General features: G+C 38.9%; 1 protein-coding gene across 7 annotated transcripts in view; it reads left to right on the forward strand.

The window, feature by feature from the left end:
* LOC133470529 (partitioning defective 3 homolog) overlaps positions 1 to 17,699 on the forward strand; it is a 307,047-nt gene extending 289,348 nt beyond the window's left edge. For 6 of the 7 annotated variants that reach the window (XM_061758996.1, XM_061759000.1, XM_061758995.1 and 3 more), the window contains 3 exons: positions 3,921 to 4,041; positions 10,301 to 10,428; positions 14,974 to 17,699. In XM_061758996.1, the coding sequence (XP_061614980.1) occupies positions 3,921 to 4,041; positions 10,301 to 10,428; positions 14,974 to 15,364 (640 nt within the window). In that variant the 3' untranslated portion in view covers positions 15,365 to 17,699. The remainder of the gene's footprint in view (positions 1 to 3,920; positions 4,042 to 10,300; positions 10,429 to 14,973) is intronic. The other variant, XM_061759001.1, reaches the window with a different exon arrangement.
* Positions 17,700 to 25,659: the final 7,960 nt, after the last annotated feature.

Genomic DNA, 25,659 nt, shown 5'->3' on the forward strand with positions numbered 1-25,659 from the left:
TTGCATCTTAAGAACAACATTAATTTGAGTAAAATCTCAGTTAACGGACCAAAGGAAAGATGCTGGCCATATGAGGGTTGTGTGGCATACTGTTACCATATGTACCTTTTTTTCCACTGGTTCCAGGCTTTCTTTTTCACATTTAAAAAAAGGTGAGCGGAATAAGGGAATGGACTAAGTCCTTTTAGCCTTTTGGATCACCATGTGGACGTCTGCATGTATGCATTAGTCATTCTATGCCATGTGACCTTTTGTCTAATGCAAAAACAAATGAGTTGAATTGAACTAATGTGGTGCTCATCCATATAAATTATATTTCCTTTCAGCCATCACATCTGCTGATGGAAAACCCAATTCCAGATGCATTCAGACTAAACGAAACTTTACACCTGATGCATGTGGAGCAGAGGTGATTCATTACATAGCAAGGAACCTAAAACTGTTTTTGTTTGTTTTTATTTAATAATTTATTATTTTTATGTACAGGGTTACTACATGCTGGTTGAGTGCTAGTTTGCAGGACCTAATGTGTTTTATCCCCATCTTCATCAAATGCTTGTCAAGAATCAAATTAAGTTAGTACCTCCCAGTTGAGAGAGAAGCTCCTGCAAATAGTCTGGATATTGGTGATGCCATCTTTGAACTTCCATGTCAAATTCCCGCTTGTTGAAGCCCACCCCCATCATTCCCAGATTTCTCTTGGGGCAATTTTCATTCATAGTGAATTGAAAAACATGTTGGATTGCCACGCTGCTAAATTTTTTATTTTGCTTTGTTGATTTTCAGCAATTCCACACCCTACCATCTAATCCACCACACTCTGAACCAATAAATTATTGGTAAAGAAAAGCGACCTTCTTTCTTTGATTGATGTGTTAGAGAGTAAGATGAAGACAATTGGTCTTACTGTGTGGGAAATGTATAATTACTCACACAGCCATGTTTATAGCACTTTTCCTGGTTGCCCGCTAGTTCTTACTGTCACTTCTGGTCATGTGTGCCCGATACTTAAAAAGCTGATGTTTGCTTACACTTAGACCCTCACCGAAAGCCATGAGAGAGACTAAAGAATGAATGTAGCTAATTACATACATTGGACCCAACATCTATCTTTGACCACTTTTACTATGTCATGCTGTTTGGAGAAAGAGGTTTATGGCCTTTGCATCTTTAGTGCTATAATGTTATAGTCACCACTGATGCGCTCTACTAACTTTCTGTGTGAGTGACCTCTCTGTGCACCCGATTCTGCAGTCTGTCCAATTATGGCTGGACATTTGCCTTTGTTAATGCAAAATCTATGACACGTGGCGTATTCTATCGAGATAACAATGGGATTTATTTTTTTAATAACTCAGTTAAAGAAAACCTTAAGAACAAATTAAATTACAAAAAATGATGTAGGAAGATATTAGTGGATGAAGCCCATTGATTTTCTAATGAGCAGCTTTTCACATAACTGAAAGCATGAGCTTCCTCGCACTCTAGTGAACCACTTAATTGCAACAACCGTATAAAGTGTAAGCTTCCTGCGCTCCTTTCCACATGAGCCATAGGAAGCAAATGGGGTATAACTAATACAATTGATTTTGGTAAGACAGTATGAAAGAATGGGATAGCCACCAAGTGCTACTTAAGGCCAGATAACAAAATTTGTGCACATAATTTTATTGTGCTTTTAATGGCGCTTGATTGGCAGTATGGCCTAGTATTCATTATCATTAGAAGAATGTGCTTATTCTAATCTCACATCTGTCATAATTGCTCCCAGAATCCTCTGTGCCCAGAAAAGCAATCACCTCCACCATTGACATACGTACCACCTGTAAGTGCTACTTGAAAAACATGTACAGTACAATAAGCGCTGAAGGTCCTCAATTTACATTTATACTTTTTATCTCCCTGGTGCTGTCAACCTTTGTTCTGATTGACTGTTTTATTTTTATTTTCACTCACAGGGTCTTGATGAACCTTTTACTTTTTTTCCACTCTGCACCAAACCCAAAGACACCTCAGTCCCCCTTCTGCTTTTATCTCCTTTTCCTTCTCTCACCCTCATCTTCTGCACTCCCTACATCACCGGCTCCCAACCTATACGCCACAAATTCCTACTCTTTGGTCACTTTCATCTCTTTTGTATCCATACATGCAGGCAGCCAAGCTGGTTGTCTCATCATAATTATGTTTTGTCGTGCACTGCCTCTGTAGTTGGTGATAAAAGGGGAGCCTGATTAAGCTGAAGGAAAGGCTATTGATTCCTATTGACTGGCCTCTCAAGCCCTTTAATGTTGAGGATGTAAATGAAGGCTTTGCACACTGTTTAATGGAAGTGTGCCATAGAAAGCTAACATTCTGCCATCCAAAAAAAACCATGGACAGTGGTGCCATCTTAATCCATGTTTTCACCAACATACAGTTCTTATCAGTAAACACCGATAAGGCTAGTCTTATCGGGATGGAGCTAGTTGCATCAGCTTCATAAATTGTGTGATATCTTTCTATTCATAACTGTGAACAAAATAAAACACGATTTACAGTATAACACCCTATTTGTTTCCTTCCTATTCAATTAATTATATTGTAACATGAAAAAAGGCTACTATTTCCCGACCAATCAAAAGACAGCACTGTGTTGAGCTTCACCCTCCGCTCTCCCTCCAATTGGACTAAAGACTGCCACTGCGACTGGTAAACTAAGGGGTACTGAAAAGTGAGGTAGTTCAAGTTAAATACTCTGCGACCCTGACATTGGTAGTAAATTTGTACCCTAGCATACTGAACTGGATTGGACTGAGCAGTGTCACTTGGTAGTGTTGTTAGATAACAAAATGTCTGAGGTAGTTCAAATATATAAATAAATAAAAAGAATCCTTGTTCAGTACCAGTTGTATTCAACAGAGATTGAATCAAGTTACACATGTGCAAGTCTCAATTAGCTCTTAAATCTTCAATTTCATTTCTCATACAAGTCCCAAGTAATTTTATCCGGGCAAGTCAAGTCACAGGTTACCTCAGAGGTTAAGTCAAATCATGTGTAAAGTCAAGTCACGTTATAAATGCAGTCTTACCTGCAGTATGTGGTCTTCAAAAGGATGAAAGACCAATAGGGTTCAATAAGGATCTTATTGGCCAGTTCATTGACCTGTAGCAACTTCAGTTTGCAGAGTAGCTCAGTAAGTTACTTTTAACAAGTTGCTGCATTTGAAAAATATGAGATTTGAAAGGGTCATGTCTACAATCCATGCACAATGGGGACTCATAATGGAAAAAAAAAAACAAACATATTCCCTCCATTTACTTTTTTAACTGAAATTACCTGAAAAAATACTTTTGCTGTTTTTGTCAGTGTCCTCGCACCGTACTGGCACAAAATGGATGTGTGGCTTGAGAGTCAATTCTTGAATGTCAGCAATCCCAAACTATCTATCATATCAAGCTCACACTAACTACTGGCTGAGTTTTAGAAGAGCCCATGGAATTTACAGATATTTAGAATGAGTCTTCAAATGACAAAGTTCAATGATGTTCTCTGGCTGTGCGTTATCTTTGATGAACAAATGTTGTATTCTAATGTTTAAGATCACACTTGTATTTTTTATAGCCAAAAGTACTCCGTTATCCCTCTCCCATTCCAGCCAACATGATGATGTCTTCTAATCCTCCAATCATGACACTGCCATTCCTAGCTTGCTCTCGCGTAGGGTTTAAAATCACGTCTGTCAAGCCTAAATTTCGTTTTTGTCAAGTCACATCATCAAAAAAGTGACTCGAATCGATCCGTGTCGCAACGACTCAAGTCCCCATCTCTGTTGTTTTAGACATACCTGTAGGTACAATGAACAATTGCATGTAAATGAACAATTACTTTTAAATGTCCAACTACACTATTTGTATTGAAAACCGCTTGCTTCCTCTCCCAGCAGTCAGACGGCTCCAAGTAACCATGACCGGATACAAAGGCTGAGGCACGAGTTCCAGCAGGCAAAGCAGGACGATGACATGGAGGACTATCAACAATCCTGCAGCTTGGATCAGTCTTGGGTGAGTGTTTGTTATGTCCACACGTGTGGTGAAAAAAAACCAAACAAACAAAAAAAAAACATGAATAACGAAAATCTGCAAGTATTTGACGCCCCCCAAAATGATTTATACCTGTCAGTAGATGGTGGCAAATACATTACTTTTCAATAAGATATGGCAATGGATTGTATAAATGAAGCTCCTCCCCTCACTTCAACAAAGTTGCTTGGCACCAAGATGCCACAAGATAGTGCCAATCCACTACTTTTATATTAGACAGGGCTTTGGCCTGAGCATGAAAACAGTGGATAGGTGAGTTTTTAAGTGGTTAACAGAGAAAAGGTTCCAAAATAATATCTGCCAAAAGATGAACACTGTATTTAGCAATTAGGTGTATATTTGCACGTGCATATTCTTCACCTTCTCTTTAGTATGTATAAAATCATCACTTGTATGTCTAACATTGATGGGTTTATTGATTGATGATTGAACTTCTTATTTTGAACAGACAGTACAAGAAATATACGACAAAAGAAAACTTTACATCATAAACAGCCCATACTGAAAAGTGTTGTACTTCTGGTCCGAAAAAGAGTACTGCGCAAAGAATTCTTTTTACCATTACCATAGATAAATGACATTACACGGAATTTAAGTATTTCAGATATGAATGTTATTGGACCTTCTGCTATTGAATATATTTATTTTTTCTAAATCCAGATAATGGCACACTGTTGTGACTTTTAAAGGGTGCAATCACACACAACAAAAATAATAATTCTGAAAGGTTCAAAACAGTGTTTTGTAAGTCAAAACTCTGGCTGAATATTTCTAAAAGCTTTGTTTTTTGGCTTCCAAAAGAGACATGGCCATAAAAAGCCATGCACCATCTGACCAGTGGAGCGATAGGTATACACAGGCACACGAATAAATGCTTTGTTGTGAAGCACTACACCCAAACTTATGAAAGAACGTTTTGATGTGGTCCCTTGTATGAAGTCCTCAGTTCTGACCTCAAAGAGAATTCCTTGACAAATGTCCAAGCTTCAATCTTTAACTTGAAACTAATTGCGTATTACTCTGTCCCATTCCTGTCTGGGGAACAGAATATATGCTGGAACGAGCATGATGGCTGATGAGTGCAGAGTACATTTGATGTCAGCTATTTACACTGAATTGTTTTGTTTTGTTTATTTTACAATTTTAAATTACATTTATAAATGGTTCCCAATTGGAATCATTTGGGAAAAGTTCATTCATTTCTTAATCCATCTGGACTTGATTGAGCTCATATTCTCTCCTGCTGTTTGAAGCGAGACCTCCCTTTGTTTTGAGTAATGAAGTTTCATCAATAATAAATGATGAATATATTTGCACACCCATTATTATTTAATTATCAATAGGTATGTTGTATATTGGATATATTTTATTATGTTTAAATGTTTTGTGTTTTAATTGCTTTTGGCAAAATGTTTCACCTGTTTTTGAAGAAATTAGGCTAAACTGAGAAATTTCCAAATTACAGGTCTAGCTAGCAGCACTTGAATGTCAAAGTCTGTTTTGAGTGGTTTTCTCACATGGCAAAGATCTGTTTTTGTTTTTCTTTCTGTCGTAATAGGTTTCTGGTAGCTTTAAAAGCATCTCGTCATCAATCCCTCACCCCTACTGACAGATCAAAATGTATTTGCTCTAGATTTGTTTCCATGTTTTCCCCACTTGTAGGTTAAATATGAAATTGGACATCTTTCCCAATCGCTTTTCTAATCTCTTTTTTCCCATGCTCACTATCAAAGTAAGATAATATCTGTTTGTACAGCACTAACCGCCCTCCGCATTTTTCTCTCAACGTCTGAGCTCCTAATTGCTTGTGATTGTTGACACTATTGAGCATACCCTCGTTATTCCGTAATAGGATATAGGGCCAGCTTTGGAGTACTGAAGTCTATTTTATTAGTCCTCTTTCATTCTATTTTAGTCCTCCCCAACAAGGATTCACAATGGCAGTGGTTGTTGGAAAGATACAGGCTCATCTATGGTAAATTCTGGCACTGATTAAGGGAACACTTGTGAAAATGTTTTTAGCCCGACTCAAAATTTGATCTGACAGATCTTTGGGTCAGATTTTGATCCAGCAGCATGAGGCGTTTACCAGATGGTTCTGCTCCAATTTCGAACTCACTGAGTGGATGCTTATTATTCATATTTGATTCTTATGAGTCTAGACGATATCAAAAAGGTTTGTGCTTTAATGTTACTTTTAGTAAACATACATACCTTGAACTTGCATTTCAATTTGGATTTCATGAGTGTAAACATGACGGAAAAGACCTTATAAATACAGTATTGATTCCCAGTATGACTTATTAATTGTGAAAAATAAATGAATGTGTAAAAAAAAAAAAATGCAGAAATTATGTTCAGGAATGATGTGTTATGTAATGTTATGTAACCGCCAAGTTACCACTCACAATTAAAGTTGCCATTTTTATTGTTCTTATTTCCCTTCCCACTGCTTAGAAAGAGGGGAGTTCCAGATGTTCACCATAAATTGCTCAGTGCTTTCCAGTGTTGCTTTTGTCCCCTTTTCTCTCCAGGGGAAGAAATAAAATAATAATTTTCTGTTAGCATGACCACACAGAGGAGGATGAGCTCAATGCTGGTCCGATAGAGCAAATCTTTATACGTGATGTTTTTAGTATCTATCATTATGATATATGCCACTGCTTGGACAATCATGTCTACTTTTAAACAATACATTTTCTTTATTGTTCTTAATGTTGCGATTTAACAACAATAGGAAAATGCAGGTCCCAGTGTGACAACAGTTGAGAACCACTGCAAGACCGAATGTTACTATTATGACGGTATTTATCCCTTTCATTGAAATGATGTTGCATTTCAATACAGTTATATCTTTTCCATTACCTTCTGCTATTTTCCTCTGCTGATTAGCTATGAGAGCCCACACGGTTCTAGTGTGTTGTTGTCCGAGGTGAGAAATCTATTCCTTTCAGTTAAAGGGTTAAGGAAACATCATTATGAAGTAACGTCACATTCCATTTCAAGGCAGATTGATTTTGAAAAAAAAAATGGATATGATAATATGTGCATGCCAGCTATCTCATGCTCATGAGTAACTGAATAATTAATTCATTCTTTTACCCCAATTCATGTACTGTATGGATAATTTTTATTTTAAGTGGTCATGATTCATAGTGCTTTCATTGTTGCACTTCTTGACGACTAATGTGTCTCAGGTTCTGGTATTTCCTACTCCTTTTCGGACTTGTAGTAAATGGTGTTTCACTATGGGATATTTACAGTATATTGTAGATTTTTCATTTCTTTTTTTGTTCAAAATAAAAATGTTAAAGTATTACTTGTTGCATATAGTAGCTCCATAACCATTGTTTTTGTGATATTAAAATACATATGCCCACAGATAGGACAGAGAGTATTCCAAGGCCTACCATAGGATAATCTGATTCTCCACCCTGTCCAATTCCAATTACATTCACTCTTTTGATAATACTTTATAGTTAGGAATATTATCCATACCATTTATACACATCCAACCATTTTCTACACCGCTTATCCTCACTAGGGTCACGGGTATGCTTGAGTCTATCCCAGCTAACTGCGGGCAAGAGGCGGGGTACACCCTGAACTGGTTGCCAGACAGTTGCAGGGCACATATCAACGAACAATCATTCACGCTCACATTCACACCTATGGGCAATTTAGAGTCTTGTACCACCTACTTGTTTTTGTTTTTTCTTTGTTTTTAAATGCTTTTAATCATGTAAAGCACTTTGAGTTACCTTGTATATGAAATGCGCTATATAAATAAATTTGCTTTGCTACCATGCATGTTTTTGGGCTTAGCGAGGAAACCGGAGTACCTGGAGAAAACGTACACAGGCACGGGGAGAACATGGAAACTTCACACAGGCAAGGCGGGATTTGTACCCGGGTCCTCAGAACTGTGAGGCAGATGTGCTAACCAGTCGGCTACCGTGCCTCCCCATTTATCCATGTCCAACAAATTCCTCAACTTTTAGTTGTCTATATCAGGTGCTATTGTGATATGGTGAAAGCCAAACCAACCTCCCATTCACTGTGGTCAAAGGAAACAGGAAACAGCAGACCACACTGCTTCCTATCGGATGGTTTCTCTGCCCGAAGCTACAAATCATGGGGCCCACCACCGACTGACCTTAATTAATTTGCGGAACTGCGTTGTCACATATACTTGAAAAGAGAAAACAACTGGACTACTTTATTTTTTTTCCCCCCAGGGTGTGTACTTCACTTCCATTCTCACAATCATCTAATTCAGTCTGCCGATTACCACCTGAAATGCCTCCCATATATATGTTTGCATGCATGAAATATAGTTATCTTCAAATACTGCATGAGTTTAAAGGTGTGTCCAACTAACAGATCTTGAAGCTTGGTCTGGATTATGTTTTTAAGTACTTCAACTGTCAACAGCTGATTTCCTGGTTCCATATTTTTGATAGCTGCAAATGATTGTCAAAATAACTTCCCCATAGCTCACACTCGTGATCACTCTTGTATTTAAGCAGGTGTAGAGCACCCTCTTTTACATCCTTTTTTTCTTCTTTTTACACCACTAGAAAAACAAGAGAAATCCAAATGTGCCATAGCCACATCATGTTACACTTTATTGGATAAAAACAAACACGGTGGTCTCCTTGATTTGATTTCAACAAATGTCATATTTTATATGGCATTGTATTCCAAGGCCTACCATAGAATAATCTGATTCTCCTTCCTGGCCTAATTCCATTAAAGTGACTGATTTTCTCTCCTGGTTATTTGTCATGCATCTTTCGTGGCATGGCGTCATCCACCTCAGCCCTTCAGTTTTAAACCGAATTGTCACGTCCTGATTCTCGACCACTTCACCTCAAATTACATTATAACCATTCAGTGTGCCTGACTAATTATTTTCTCCCTTCCTCTTTCGGCCCAAGTTTGAATACTATCTTCCTGTACACCTCATCGGATATACTTTTTGAGCTATGTTGTAGTTGTGAAATTTTAACCACATGAGTCCAATATGCTTCAGCTCAATTGAATGGCAAGGAAAGAGCCTGCTGTTGACGCTGAGTGAAATGTAATTGCACTGTTATTGCAGCTGTCCAAGCAATGAGAAAAGCAACCATTTCACAAGAAATGAAATTCTTTGCTGACAGCCTTTACAGCTTCTAACATATTTTCACTCTTCAAACTCCACCAGTACCTTAAGCTTTTTGATGTACATTTGATGGCCTTAATAGATAAAGATGGTCGAAGAACTGTATGTAAATGTCTGAAATCAGTTTTGATTGACACAATCGCAGTGGCGTTAATTTAACAAAAAAATGTATTAATGTGGTTGGAGTTAATCTTTTTCTACCCAATTTAGTACATGAGGGACAAAACCTCAGTATTATTGAGTGCATTTCTGTCCTCTTGTTTGACACTAACTCCATATTTTCTGCCCTCTAATTTTAAGCTACTAGGATCTTAAAGATGCAAACTAATTACAACCTACAACCTGAAATAGGACAGAAATTTAAGGTTCAACTTTAATTGCTGCCAAATCTATATCAGATCCAAATTAGTTTGACACTACAGCTTCTGGTTGCAATTTTGTCTGCACGTAACAAATTGAGTCAGATTAGCAAGAAATAAATTGTTTACCGTTTGTTCCGCTTACAGATGTCCACTTTGTTTCTTCACACAAAGAACAACACCACACACACACAGGCACAGAGAGATCTCAGAATGATGGGGCTCGATGTTGCACCCCTGAGCTCAGATAATTAAAACTTCCCTTCTGCCGGAGCGACGTCAGCGCGGTCGCCGTCCCCGCGACTATAAAGAAGCCTTTATGTTCTCTGTTAAACAAGTTTGTTATCAGTGTGTCGGGAGAACTGCTATCTCCATGTCGAACCCCTCACTATTGGGGTACTGAAGGGGCTAGTTAATATATTCATACTTTTATGTGTGTCATTCTTAACATTAATTAATGGGATTTTATATAGTAACTTTTTTGATCATACTGATATTTAATAAATGTAATGTGGAGCAGCACACTACGACGCATTTGCACATACACATTTAGTTTACACATACTCTGCAGTCCTGTCAAATTCTAAAAGATTGTAAACTGTAAATACTCTCTGTTCCTTTAACTTGTGCATTGCCTAGTGCTCTGTGGGTCAGCTTTATCAACAATTGTGTGTTGATTTGTTTCTTTTGATTACAGTCTAGTAACGCGATGGAGATGCAGAGTGGGCGCAATTCGGTAACCATGGAGTCTCAAATCCAAAAGCAGCACCAGGAGGATCGAGACAGTTTTCGTCAAGCACAGAGGCAATATAGTTCTCTGCCATGGTGAGGCCCATATGTCTGTCTGTATGGAAGCAATTTTTCCTTGTTTTAGGTTTACCTACCTTGTCAAATCATCTAATCCAGTAATCACTTCAAATTATTAGTCAAATTAATAACGCAACTTTGTCCCTTCATGCAGCCATCATCCCTCGCTTCCTCAACACCTTGTCTTTTTTCTAAAATTCATTTTCTGTTGGAAATTCCGCTTATTGAGCTTGAGCAAGACACGATCAAGTCCTCCATTTTCTGTTCTTCTCCATCATCATCCTACTGTTATGTAATTTTGCGTATTTACATCCTGATCTTTGGGGTGAGGGTTAGTTATCAATATGCTGTATGCAATTTTCCTGCCTAGGTATAATGTTCTTCACAATCGTCTGATGCTCTATAATCAAACTGTAAAAGCAACAATTATATCGAAAATTGTCACATTAAGACTTTTTTTCCCCAAAAAACAGTTCCCATTTTAGAACAGATTTTTGTTTTCATGACTGATTCATTCCTGTTGGGCGAAACCTTTATTATATTGGCCTCAACTCTCTTTAGTGATTTTTGTCTGTCTACACAAACATCATTTTCCCAATGCAGTCCTGTTTTATTTTCCATTGCTGTCTCTGAACAGTGACAATTGGGTCGATTAAAACATGTTTCTGTCCGTGGCTATGGATTTACGGTCCACATGGACGCATAATCAATGTGGTCTGTATAGGCCAGCCAAATCTTTGCATTCCTTTCATACGTGTTATCTACTGGCATCTCATGTGATGTGACAGTTGACTTCCACCCTGCCCTCCCACGGTCAGTTGTTTCTCTTGGGAAAGTTCATCTGGCTGGTGATAAAAGACTGACTATGGTGGCTTTTGATAGGCATTCCTACCATAATCTCCTAATTCTCTTAGCAGGCGCTTGTGCGAGCTCAAGCTTCATGTTAGACTATGTCAAATGCCTTACATCCCTAGATTAATAACCATAATTCTCCTCAGTTTCCCCATTTTGAGACATTTGTTTTCTTCAGGCATTCCCTTTAAAGGTAAAAAAGAAAATCCCTGAAGAGCTTCCAGAAATACCCATGGTAGCTGCTTATCTGATGACAGCCAGGCAAAGCTCGTCGTCTGGGATGTGAGGATTGCAGGAGCACTAATGAAGGGTTGTTGTTTGAGCAGGATTAGCAGCGGCCGGCAGTGGTGGGCGAGGAACAAGCGTGTTAGGAGGAAAGAGATACCACTGATTAGCTTGAAAGAGACACAACACACATAACATGCACATGAATGTGGTTAAGATAAGATTCTTAACAGCAGGAAGGATAACGGAGGCCATTGGTCCACCCTACCACTCAAGCAGCTCCTGCATTCCTGAGCAACATGCTTCTGTACCATAAAGAAAACATTTTACATTGATTACATTGGCTGAGACATTTGGATTTGCCCTCACTGTCCACATTATTTATACAACGTGGAATACAATCCGTTCTTGAATCTGGACCTCTGATTTTGTGCAAAATAATATATAATCCAAATCAGGATATTTGGCCTTTGTATAGATAGATGGATAGATCGATAGCTAGATAGATAGATAGACAGACGGACAGACAGACTTGCACCGCCATTTACTATTTATTTAGTCCACGGTGTACTGTAGAAGAATCTTGACGATTAATTGTTATTTTTTGTTTTTATTTGTGCTTTATATTTTACTTTGTTTCAGCTGCGGTTGCTTTTTAAAGTGGTCTATAAATATAGTTGAGTTATCAAAACCTTTATTCAACCAGAAAATAAAAGCCATTGAAACCGATGACCTGTGTTTCAAGGGTGATCTGAAACGTTAGTTTTTTAACAAAAGTTTCAGTATTTTTTTAATGAATGCCTCTCTGGCAGTGTTATTCAAAACTGAACAATATTCTCAAAAGTTGTATTGCAGCTCTTCTATTAGATCGCATTAGATTGTGCAGGTGTACCTAATGTTGCCGCTGGGGAGTGTATTTATACAATATTGGAATGACAAAACTGGTGGCAGTTTGGTGGTCTGTGTGTATGTGCGTGCGTGTTCGTGGGCTCATGCCCTTCTAATGAACTCAGATTTTTCCCAGCTGTTTAAAAGAAACACCCAGCCACCACAAGTTTTTCCTGAGAACCAAGTTCCTGGCCTTGTTTATATTCTGTCAATGGCGAGCTAACTCTCTCTTTGGGGTAATGTTTTCCCCACCCCCTCTGTCTGTAAATTTAATCTACTTTGTGACAGATTCTGGCTCGGGAGTAGAAGCGATAAGAGCGCTCCATTTATGCATCAATCATGAGTACATTCATGTGTGAGAATGGTCTTTTTGCTCTCATTCCCACCAAAAAAGCTTCCCAAATTGTATTTTATAAAAAGTAAACTGTCACTCCAGAAATGTGGATTGCTGGCTTTTGTGACAGGTACCCAGAGTTTCCAAACAAGCGGTTCCCTCTTGAGTTGTGTTGGCTGTTCTGAAAGCCAAGCCAGGGTGTAAATGCATGTTGGCTCGGTGAAACAGCAAAAGCCTGATATGGAACATGTGCTGCGGCTTGCTCTGCGGTCTGTCCTTACATCTGCCTCGCTCCGAGTTATCCTCACTTGCATACTACATACACTTACACAAATGCACACCAGCAGAGCAGAACAAGATAATAAGCTTGAGTTTCACATGGTCAGTACACAAAGGCATTTGCAGCTGTTTGCACACACATAAATGCAGGTTTAAGAGCAGTTCACTACGTTAGCCTCTAGTGATTAGCCTCTAGTGATTAGCTTTCATGAGCAGTGCTTAAACTGTGATTTGTATCACAATTATCATTTAATACATATATTTAAAACATATACAAGTTTGATGTACTGTACACAATAATTTCACACAATTATGTTTACTATGTAATGCATTGCCCACAGTGTTTTGTTTCTACTAGTTAATGAGACTATTGCTAGACACATTTCACATTTTGCCATACAACTGTAACACAAGGGTAAAAAAGAAGTTGACCACAGGTGATAGTCAAATATAAAATCAACAAACCACTGCATGTCATCTAATGCTTGCTAATGTCACATGACATTCTGCAGGGTTACATAATGTTGTGGCCAGTGAATGCATTAAAATATAACGTGTGTATGATGTAGAATGTGCAGTTATAAAGAATAAACAAACTCCTCCTTGTAAACAACCATAACTGGGATCAAACTGTTGTCAACTCAGCATCCACTCTAATCTCTTTACAGACTTTCTAAATATGTATCTGCTCACAACAATCTATTCCATCATCACAGAGTTGGAGCAGGAGGCTCCATGGCAACGACAGTACTTCCAACTTGGTGGTGGAAAATGAGAAAGCAAATGAGATTTTAAATCTATTACATTTGAGGGTTTCAGATAACAGACTTTTCTGTTTTTCTGGTCTTTTTACCTTTCAAAACCTGCTTGTTTCCCTCTTCATCTGTGTGTACTGTGAACTAAAAAGCCTTTTAAGCTTGCAGCAGGTCAGTGAGGTGCGAATGTGGTTTTTCTTAGCAACCTGACATAAAAAGCCCTGTCAGAAGTCTTCCAAGGCACGTTTGCTTTAATAGATCCTAATAATGGGAAAAGAGAGCTAACACTTTAGCCAAAAGACCTAGCAACTAGAAATTTCGCATCATAACTCCTGCCCACGTTTTGAAAAGAGGTGCATGAGCAAGAGAAGACATAAGTATGGAGCCTACTAGTTTTTTGTTTCTTTATTAGCTCTAATTCATATACATTATGTAGTGTACTGTGTGTATGTAGTACGTGAGATGACTTTCCCATTGAGGGATTATAATAAGCATAATCAGTTCGATTTAAAAAAAAAATCTTGGGCAATCCTATCATCTACAAATGGCAAATGAATGAACTTTTTCTTTGAATCATTCATGTTTACAATGTGGAACTAATAGTTTGTAGTTCGATTTGATTCCAATGTCCGTTCGCTGTCTCTTTCTCCCTTGTCTGTCTTTATGAGCCTGGGTTCAGTGCCATAAGGCTGGCAAGAATGTAGCACTCATGGCAACATTTTAAATAAATTCTTTATTTGGTTTTATTGGGTATAATGAGGGTAGTCTGTCAAATGTTGGCCACACATTAAGGCAATAGATTTACTAAAGAAGAGCCCATGACAACAGCAATTTTTTTGTTTGGTTTGTTAGAATAATCAAATTTCAGCATTTAGCTGTTTGAGCCAATGAGCCAATGGAAAGGTTCTACCCACCATGTTTGTTATGTTGTTGTCTATGTCTATGTAAATGTCCAATAAACATGGAGGTGGCCTGCAAACTCATAAAATAGTTTTAGTATTTCTTGTTCAGCGCACACCATATTTAAGGTCAAGTCCAGTGGTTGTCCCATATTGTTGGCATTTTGGAAGATGGACAAAAAAGGTGTAGCAAACGTTGCATCCCAACATCATGTCCAAACCAAGACAATGTCGAATACCGCTATAGCTCTCTGTATTTGTGTGGTTCTTTCTCTCGATACTCAATCTCTTCACAACATACTTTTAACTCTCTCTGTCTCTGTGTGTTTAGGCCGCCACGTAAGAATTCGAGCACCATCTCCCAAGACACATGGGACAAGGCCTACCCACCAGCAGATGGCTTTCAGGGTGGCAAGGACAACCCACGCCACTCTGGCAGCCACGGATCACATAACGGCTACCTGGGAACTTCCAGCTTTAACGCTCGCGTCCTCTTGGAGACTCAGGAGTTGCTGAGACAGGAGCAGAGACGCAGAGAGCAGGAGGCCATCAATGTCAGTCTACCTCCTGAACAGGGACCCTCTAGCAGCAGTAGTAGAGACCATGATCCACCCAAACCCAAAGGTCCCTACAGACAGGACGTTCCCCCGTCCCCAACTCAACTAGCCAGGCTCAGTCGGCTTCATCAGGGCTCAGAGAAAGGGAATCAGTTTTATTCCTGAAACCAACAAAGGCAAGGGACATATCGGAAAATTAGGACGGATTTTATAGAACATTCATTTAAAAAAAAAAAAAGTGAGCAAGGAGTCCAAATGCTGTGATATTAAAGAATTTTATTCAAGTATTGATATTTAATTTTTTAATGACATGAACAATATTAATTTTAGCTGTATGTAAAATAATGAGTTATAATATTTTCTTATCAAGCAAATGTACATAAGTGCCTATTTTTCCATTACTGTCCTGGTGTACCAGCTTTGGGTTTTTGGATATTTTAAGGAGAAGTTACAACAAGGCAGCATGGTGGGCGACTGGTTACAGCAGCTGCCTCACATTTCTGAGGACTGGGGTTCAATCCCCGACCCCGCCTGTGTGGAGTTTGCATGTTCTCCCCGTGCCTGCGTGGGGTTTCTCCGGGCACTCCGGTTTCCTCCCACATCCCAAAATACCACATGCATGGTAGGTTAATTGAAGACTCTAAATTGCCCGTAGGTGTGAATGTGAGTGCGAATGGTTGTTTGTTTCTGTGTGCCCTGCGATTGGCTGGTACTCCGCCTCCTGCCCGATGATAGCTGGGATAGGCTTCAGCACTCCCGTGACCCTTGTGAGGACAAAGCGGCTCAGAAAATGGATGGATGGAAGTTACAACAAAATGCTGGCTTTTTACATAGCAACCCAAATGAGTTTGCCAATGTGATCTAACTGGGTATGTAGATGTTTTAGCGTGTTTGTGTGACCTAAGAAATCCATGCTTGGGTATGCACCACGAATCAACCAAAAGTTATATTCCTTTCATCTTCTTTTTCTCTTTACACTGTCTCCTGCACCAGACTGCAAAAAAAAGAAAAGAAACAGATTTAGAGCTATAGTATTTTAACCCTCTCTGACCTACCCAGGGATTCCAGCTTTATAAATTGAGTCAGGTCAGGGTTATTAATTAATGTTCCTCATTAAAAATGAATGCAGCCCTTTTGTATTCGTTTTTGTTGTCATGTTTTTGCGGGGAGCAAGAAAAAGCAACCTTGCTGGCAAGGTTTCAGCCCCGGCCTTGTCCAGAATGATTGGCATGCAAGTGAAGCCTGCTGGCCCTGAAGTGTCAGAGCTGTTCCTTGCTGAATATTTTATCAGAATGGTCACATGGAACTGCAACAGCTCTATAGTGGAAGGCCTCAGTCTGAAATAAGTCTATTTTATCGGCTGTTTTGGTTTCCCCTCCATGATTATGTCGATTGATGGATCTCCGTTTGGCTGTTTTTAGCATTCTATCAGTAATTTGTGATGAATTGTTTCACTGTGGGTGTGAGTGTGTGTTCTGCTCTTTCACTAGTACGACTATGATGGCTTTTAAAAAAAATAAAACCAATGAATAATAATTTGAAGCAGATGTTGACTACAATATTACAACACAATCATGGTTTTTCTCGCAATATTTTTTTAAAAATGATGTGCATGACAAATCATTTTCCCCTTCGCTATGTCTCTTTATCACAACAATCTAACATTTATTACATTATGAATGTAATTTTTGTTTCATTCATAAAAAAAATGTAATCTTAATAAATCACAGGCAGTTTAAGCCATGGGTGGCAAATCATTTACGCATTTGTCATCCATGCTTCTTCACAAGTGTTGCTAAGTACAATGCTTACTATAGTGTTAGCGTGGAATGTTGAATGCATAGTTTGAACATTTTAGAGTCTGTGATTGCTCACAGTTGCTAAATACTACAATATGTCAATGAATATGTCTTGGCATCCTTACCGTATGAAGCGTTTGGCTCCAGATTTGGAGAAAAGGAAAAGTGTAGGAGGATAACAAGATGGGAGCTCTGACCTTGTCGATGATTCAGTCAGAGGAGTAATCGCAAGTATTCCTCTGATTTTCTGTTAGAAACTCAAGGTTATACCTTTCTCTTTGTTGCTGTTTCAGCTATTCATCCGTTTTTCCACGTTGGATGTCTTTCTGGTCAGAATGTGTGTGCGCTGTATGGGTTAAATTGGCTGTGATAATGTGTTGCATAGCACACTGAGAAAGGGCTAAAGCACGTGTAAATATACCATTATCCTTATATGCAAATCCCCTGATAATATGTGTTTATTATTTGCCTCTGTGATATTGTTTTGGGGGAAAATCTTCCAATCAGTGCAAAATATATTGTTACAGTTCAGTTGTTTATGATCATCCTTTATTTTGTTCCATTATATACAGTACATATGGTACTATGGTGGTATAAAAATGTGTAAACATAGTATCCTCCTTGTTATAAGAGAATATGATTAAGACCTGATTGTTTCTGCTCTTTTGTGTACATGCAATAAAGCATTTTTTAAGCAAAGATTTTTAGGTTTTTGCTGCTTATCCTATTCAGGGTCGCGAGGAGCTGGGCCCTCATTGATCAAGCGTGTGTGCGCACAGAAGTCTGGATAAGGAGTGTGGTCCCAAAGTATAGGATTCATTAATTTGGATTTATGCATAGGAACATGCATACATTCAAGCCCATCTCATAACGTGTACACACAAATCTATTAGTAAAACTATAAAAATACAAATACATAGAACACAAGCCAATTGTCATGATCTATGTTTTTGTTTAGATTATATTTTCTTTTGTTTCGTTTTGTCTTGTTTTCCTGTGTCCCATGTTCATGTCTTGTCTTGCTTGTTTGGTTTTCGTTTCCACCTGTTCTCGTTAGCCCTCTGCCTTGTGTCTGCCAATCAGCTCCCTCCTGCCACTTGTCTTGTCCAGGTGTGTCTCATCAATTAGTTTGTATTTAGTTCCCTCATTTCTTTCAGTGTCTCTTCATTTTTTGTTACTTTGAAAAGTGAGAAATGTCACATCAAAAGTGTTAATCTCATCATTCAATATATATATTTTTTTAAATATTTGCAATGCACATGCCTCAATCTGTGCCAATGACTCATTGATTTGCAGTTAAGTGTTTGTGTTTTTTGTCAGTTGATCCTTTATTTCATCAATGGATTTGGTTTTGTCTTGACTTTGCAGCACTTCCTCTGTCAGTACTCTGAGCCCCCCAAGCTCCTCCGCTGCCTCCGGCTCCTGGCCGCAGGGCAGCACTGGCTTGAGTTTCTGAGTTATTAAAGGATCATCACATTATTGTCTTATTTTAATTTTCACAAATTAAATGATGATGTCAAATAAAAAAAATTTTTCCATTTGCGAGACTGCTCTTTTCGTTGATACAACTGAAATAACTGCCGCCATTATGTCAGGCCATTTGTATTATTTTTTTTAATTTTATTTTATTATTTTCTTGTTTTTTGGTAGGGTACACCTACGTTGAGTGTTCCGAGCAGTATCTTTGGGTTTCTCCGACTTCTCCTACCTGTACCTCAATTACACTGGTGGAATGCATTCCTTTTCCTTACCCTCTTTGCCAAGATTTCAGAGAGGTAAAAAAGTACACTCATGCATTCTTCATTCTGCTACCAGTTGGAGATGTTTCTGAATGGAAATGAGCTTCAACTTGCACAAGTATGGTAGTAGAACAAGTGGGATTTATCAACACAGATTGGAATTACCTTTTGGCATTCACATGTTTGATAATTTATTATTATTTGTTTTTTTGTAGTTATCAACATTCTAAATTTCAGGCCTACAAAAGAATTCAGAACCTTTTTTCTGCAAGGTTGACAAATGAGGCCCCTGGGCTGGATCCCAGCCAATTTAGGACAAAAAACAGATTGCATTTTGGCCTGGTAGCCAGTCAATCACCGAACATAAATGAGGAAGATGATATACATAAATGAAAGAACTGATATTTCCGTGAATGTGAATGGTTGTTTGTCTGTATGTGCCTTCTGATTAACTGCTGCTGAGTCCAGGGTGTAGTTCCCCTTTTGGCCAAATTCAGATGCAATAGGCTTCAGCGCTCCACAACCCTGAATGAGAGGTATAGAAAATGGATGAATGGATAGATTCATATGAGAAAAAACAATTTGGCTTTAGAAGAAGCTAGAAGTTGACCAGCATCAGAGAATGGATTGCGGTTGAAATTGGAGGGTCCCATGTACTATAATCTGATGGATTGTCTGATGTTTTGTATCAGTAAAATATTTAATGGATTCCAAGTCTCTCTTTCTTGCAAGAATCCGATTAATATTCTTCCTGATTTTGTTTAGCGCTAATCACTTTATAATCATACTTGTATCTGACCACAATGACTGGCACATCCATCAATTTTATACTGGCGTTACCTTCCAAACAAAATGTTTTTTCAGAAAGAAAATATTCTCTGGATTTGTCATCTGGCTGCCAGATCAACTCTTACCCCTTCGCATAACTCAATATTTTAATGTCAAATGTCTTCAGCAGCTCTATGGTTAGTCATTGGCAGCAAGTCAAAACATTATAGATTAAAGCAGCAATAAAAAAAATACAGTATGCAATGAAATTAGATCATCCCAGTTTCTCCATCCATATAATCTTCATTCCTGATTGGAGATTCTATTGAGCTGACTCAACTTGTAAAAACATCTTGTGATCCCTGAGATGGTGATGAAGACAAAAACGTTTAAGAAAAGGCTAACGTCAGGTTTGAGATGTCGGCGCCGGCTCTTCATCACAGACTCCTTGCCAAACCCATCTTCATTTCAAGGAAGGGAGAAGCGCTTGAAATGATCCAGCTGGCCATTTAGAAAATACATCCACATACATCATACATACAGCCACTCGATGATTCCACTTGTCTGGATACCGCCTTTGGGAAAAAGGGTAAAATTAAGGTGAAGCTTGAGAGGAGACCAAGCAGCAGGAATTCGCCAAGCTTAAGAGGGCTGGGCGAGCCCTTAACTCTAAATACTTAAGGGGGGAGTAAAAAAAGCAGCATCTCTGAAATAGCTCTAACTTTGAACATCCCTCCTGAGCCGCAATCCAGTGATTTGGAAAGCGATGATCCTGCATTTGGTCCAGCTTGTGTTGAGATGGATGCACTTTCAAATTTGTCCTCGGTGCCAGCAATCATTTCATTTTATAAACCCTATTTTGCTCTAAACCATTTTTTTGTAATGCTAATTGTACCCTGTACCTTCTACAGTAATTATTTTAACTTGATTTCATGTTCTCACATGCGAATGCCATGGCACATGCAGACAATAACTTTGAAAACTTCCTCCTATGGTATTTCATTACATTTCATATAAACGATGTTCCAATGAAATTTTGATGACAGTGTTTATATGTGTGCGGGTCAGTGGGGGACATGGAGGAACAACCGTATTAAAGCATGGTACAACAGAACTGGCCCTGTGTGAGAGTGATCTAAACCTCTAAGAGAAAAGGGAATAGAATGTCAGTAGAATTACAGCAAGCCTACAGGGAATCAAATTGTGTTATAACGCCATTGAATCTTGACGTTTGGACAGATTAATAAGTACAGATGCCAAACAATCTAGAGAAAACTCCTCTCAATAGCTCTGTTGAGATTTAAAGGCCAATAAAATGGAGGATTTATCCCAGCATGGTGTCCAACACAGCATGGAACATATTGGGTGCTCTTCCATAAACCTTGAAACCTTTATTTCTTTATGGTCCAAGGGGGCAATAAAGTTTTCTTTGGGTCCTACAGTATCCCCATTTCTATGACAATCATGCTAACGAATGAAAAACTGTCAATGAGTGACAGAAGAATGCTCTGACATCTGAAAGTCAGACGAGTAGTCCCATGTACTGACAAGAACAAAACGGATGATCTATTGGGGAGGGGGAATGTTTTTTTATTGTTTCTACGTGTTGCCCTCATCTTTTTAAACCAGGTGTCGGAGTGAATAAGTTTGAAAACGCTGCCCTTGCGTTTCCATGTGTTCAACACAGGCGTCTTTCTGAGATGGTGACGCAGTAGTCTCAGTTCTCGCGTAACCATGTACAGTCACTACCAATAACATCAATAGAAAATATGTAAATCGGATGTTCTTTACCCTGGTGGTGATCTGGGCTTTTGTTTTTTTTCAGTTTTTTTTCCCAAAAATGAGTCATTTTGATTGGCTCGCGAAGGCTACGGGCGCGGTCATGTGACTACCTTGTGTCGTCTGATTGGCACTACGGGCACCCTAAGCGGAAGTCGAAGATGCAGTCTAAAAATAGACACCCACACACAATAATGGATAAATAAAAGTAGCGAACGGGATGTCGATCGAGTAACGGAGTAAAAGTATCGATCCTCCTTCACATAATACTCAAGTAGAAGTAAAAGTATGGTGCATTTAAAGTACTCTGACAAGTTCAGTTTATGGAAAATGTTACTTGAGTAAATGTAATGGAGTAAATGTAAAGCGTTACTACCCACCTCTGCTTTTAACAAATGCACATCATCTGCTTCAAGTTAAACAGATAATTTTGACAAAATAATACCATTTTAAATAAATAGAAAGGCCTTAACTACATCAAACAAGTAAAAACAAAAACATGTTTTGATAGCTTTTACCCACATGATTGGCACTCACCCTGTACTTCAGCTTTCTGATCTTTCTTTCTGAACAATGGCAAAAAATATAATGTATCTGTACTACTCCTACCCCCAACTTTATTATAAGCATGCTGCTAACATTACAAAAGTGTTTCCGTCCATACATGGGTCAATATGACAAGACATTACACCTCCTGCCCGGCCAAAAATCTTTGCATGTTCGACACATAACAGTAGCACACAGATAAGTTAATGAATTGACGTTAGCATAACAAAGTTAACTTTAGCTTCAAGATCGCTAGCAGCCCATTTGCAGCTAGAGTTATTTGGAAAACTACTCATAAGTCAATCTTCCTATGAAATTTATCACAAGTTGACTGTCGATTAACATTACAGTATACTGTATGTATAAGATATGTTGCGAGGAGTTGTTGTAACTTCACCATCGAATGAACATTGTGGTGAGCATGAATTTGGACGTCTACCAGACTAGCTCTTATCTGGTCAATGAAAACTCGCACACATCATGTTTTAGTCATCAAAGAGTAGCATCAATGAAATCATTTCATCATTGTCATCGTTGACGAAAATAACACTGATGTAAGGGAAACTTTTTCAAATGAAAAAATGAATAGATCAGCTCAGTTTCTGTGTGGACATGGCCTTAAAAGTTTTGTTTTTGCATAAGAAGTATCTTTTGATTGGATACCCTCATTTCAATTTGGTCAGGATCACCCATTTTGGGTTGAAGAACTCCCCCTAATATGCTGCATGACTGGGAATATGAAATGGGAAGCATGTGCTATTGTATGAAAAATTGTGGTCATAAATCCTGGCAGAGGCACAAGAAAAGACATTGGAAGGAGGCTGACCTGTATACACGCACGCACAAACACCCGCGCATGCACGCATGTACACACACGCACACACACACATGCATGCATCAGCTAACATCTGGTGAGTGTGTGTATTGAAAGAAACTGTAATATGGATGAAGGACCATAAGGACCCTCTTTGGACCGTGATAAGTGAAGCGTGTGTGAGACCTAAAGAGGTATAGATAACAGATTTATTGAAAATATGAGGAAAAGGGGAAGTGTAGTGTGTGCTTCTAGCTTCACTTCCCTTTTAGAATAAATATGTTCACTGTCTGCTACAGTATTTGAAGTCGTCGGCATATATGAGAACTAGTTGACCGTCAAGAGATTGTGTCCATGTGCATAACACACAAACGCACACACAAAACATGACAAACTGTTCTCAGAAAAATATATTTCCAGGGTGTCGGGTGAAAATCATTTGAAATGCCTCTCATCTCTTACTGGTCAGCAGTGGGTGCAAGAATGTAAACAGCAAGAAGGTTTGCTGTATTAAATAATGAGTGAAAAAGCACTAATAAACACAACAAGGAGCATGTTAGAGGAGAATAACAACGTTTTGAACATGAAGGGGCTTCCCAAGTGGTTGACGGTAATGGGACCTGTCGTATTCCAACTCTCAAACACAGAAAGTGAGAATGTTTGGGACCCCTTACTTTTCAAGTAGCCTGTCAAAGATCCAGATTGAAAACAGAAGGTGTTCTGAGGAGCTGTTTGATTGGCGACACATGGTAAAAGAGCCCATTAGGAGCGACTAAAGTGGATTTTCTTGCAAAGGTGCCTTTGATTCCTCAAACGCGTGTCTTGAAGGCATCTGCCCTGCATGAGGCATCAATCTCCTGCTCATGCGAGTCACTAGGGAGTCGAGAGAAGTTCACTGAAAATATATGCTGATGTTTCAAGGATACACTCCCGAGAGTGGGCTAAGTAAATACAAAAATAAATACAATTCATAACTGTGCGACTGAAGACATACACGTTGCTGACCAGCTTTGATATGGTAATTCATTATTTGAAGTATTCCGGTGCAACAAAGTAGCACAAGGGATGCAAATATTAGCAATGGTTGTTGTTTTGATGTCATAAATATGTCTTCCAAAGAATTACGGCTGTTTTTGTGTAATATATGAATAACTATGACTTGTGTGATTGCATCCATAATTAACTTTCCCCTCCCCCTTTATTTGTATTTATTATTGCAGTAGCTTGATGGTCTGACAAACTGACAAAACTTTGTGGAGGGACGGTGCATGGTTCAAAAAGCCATTACATGTTTGTGCCAGCGAGAGCAACATTTTTCTTAATTTTTCAGTTAAAAAAAATTGCATGAATTTTTGTTTACAGCTTATTTTTTAATTATTCAACATAGGAATAAACGTGAGTGAATAGTTTTGTTTGTCTATATGTGTCCTGCAATCAGCTCAACCCAGCCCACCTGTGACCCGAGATAGACTAAGTAATATTGAAAATTGAAAGATGTATAGATATTTTATTGGCAAGGAGAACTCGTGTTGTTCTAGTGCCTCAAAGTGAGGTATACTGGTTCCCTTGTGAACAACCAAGTTAGCAAATATGGTTTCTTACCAGATAGAGTTCAATTTCCAGTTCTGTCAATTACATTGACATTCCACTTGTTTGACATCAGTTTCATATGGCCTTTTTATTTCATCACTATCCTGCAGAATGACAGGCTTGATGTTTATGGATTCATAAAAAAAAAAAAAAGAAGCCAAAATATACATTCCAGGCAGCACATTCAGCTGAAGAGAACAGAATAGGCTCACTAAAGCGTCTCTGTATAAAATCTACATGGGAATAAATCCTCTAATCTCTCCTCAGTTTACACAGTAGAGTGGCTGAAAGCAATTACTCCTGACAAAGAATGCCCCCCCCCCCCCCCCCATCCTCCTCCTTGGCTTCTACCATTCCAAAAGCCTTGCCCCGAGTTAATCCTCTGAACTTTCCGAAATATTGTGCTTTAGTCCCTTTTTCTCCCTGAGTGCAGACTGTAACACCCCCAAGATATCGTACAAACAGGAGAAGCGATGGAATTAGTTGTCAAAAATTCCCAATGCTTCAAACACAAACACATGCCCACACATGCGCACACACACTTCTTTGTTCTACCTGACCCCCCTTTCGCCCTCATCTCAACACACAAGCCCACTTGTAGAAAGAGAGCCACATCACGTTATTATCTCTTCTCAGCGGGATCCTCACAGGTGCTGAATGATGGCCGCATGGGAGGATAGGAACAGTACGGGGGAGGTTTTGCTTGGGAAAAAGAGGCGGGAGGCGGAGTAAAATGAGATTGAATAGAAGAGGAGTGGCTTTCTTTTTTTTGGCTAGCAGGAGGAGGTGGGGCGTGGAGTCCACTACTGGTGATTATTTAACGATAGTGGAGAGGAGGTGGGATCCCGACACCTGTGGGCGGCTGTTCATAAAGGTGGGGGATGGGTGGGACGGGGGGGCGAACATCTGTTGCAGTCACAGCCGACGGAGTCGTGAGGTACTGAGAGCCTTCAACCCGGTCCAGAAATGTTAATGGTGTAGCCCGGATGCATATTAAACGCCCATCTGCGCATTAAATGCTAAATTTCAACTACGTGCTCCCACATGCTTTAGATGTTTGTTCTGTGTCACTAATCACCCTGGTTTGGTTTTCCATATTTTCATTATTGTTTCATTATTGTATATTGACTTTTGCTGTAATTGTTATGGTTGCATAAATGCCCCCAAACCAAACAATCCATACTCTTAAGTGACTGTAATTTTTTTTTTGGTTTGTTTGTTTAGTTTGTTTTTTAAACATTCTGAGTTTGATTGGGGATGTAACAGAGCATGGATGATGAATTGTTTGCTTAACAGAAGCAACAATGCAGCAAGGTTCCAGGATTTTATTAAAGATGCGTTGTTAGCTAAGGGGAAGGTTATTGGATGGATAATGACTGTGCATACCATTGGCTCCTATATTCTATCTCATAATGTTTCCCTCAA

The sequence above is a fragment of the Phyllopteryx taeniolatus genome, chromosome 20 (genome assembly GCF_024500385.1).
Source record: "Phyllopteryx taeniolatus isolate TA_2022b chromosome 20, UOR_Ptae_1.2, whole genome shotgun sequence".
Lineage (NCBI taxonomy): Eukaryota > Metazoa > Chordata > Actinopteri > Syngnathiformes > Syngnathidae > Phyllopteryx > Phyllopteryx taeniolatus.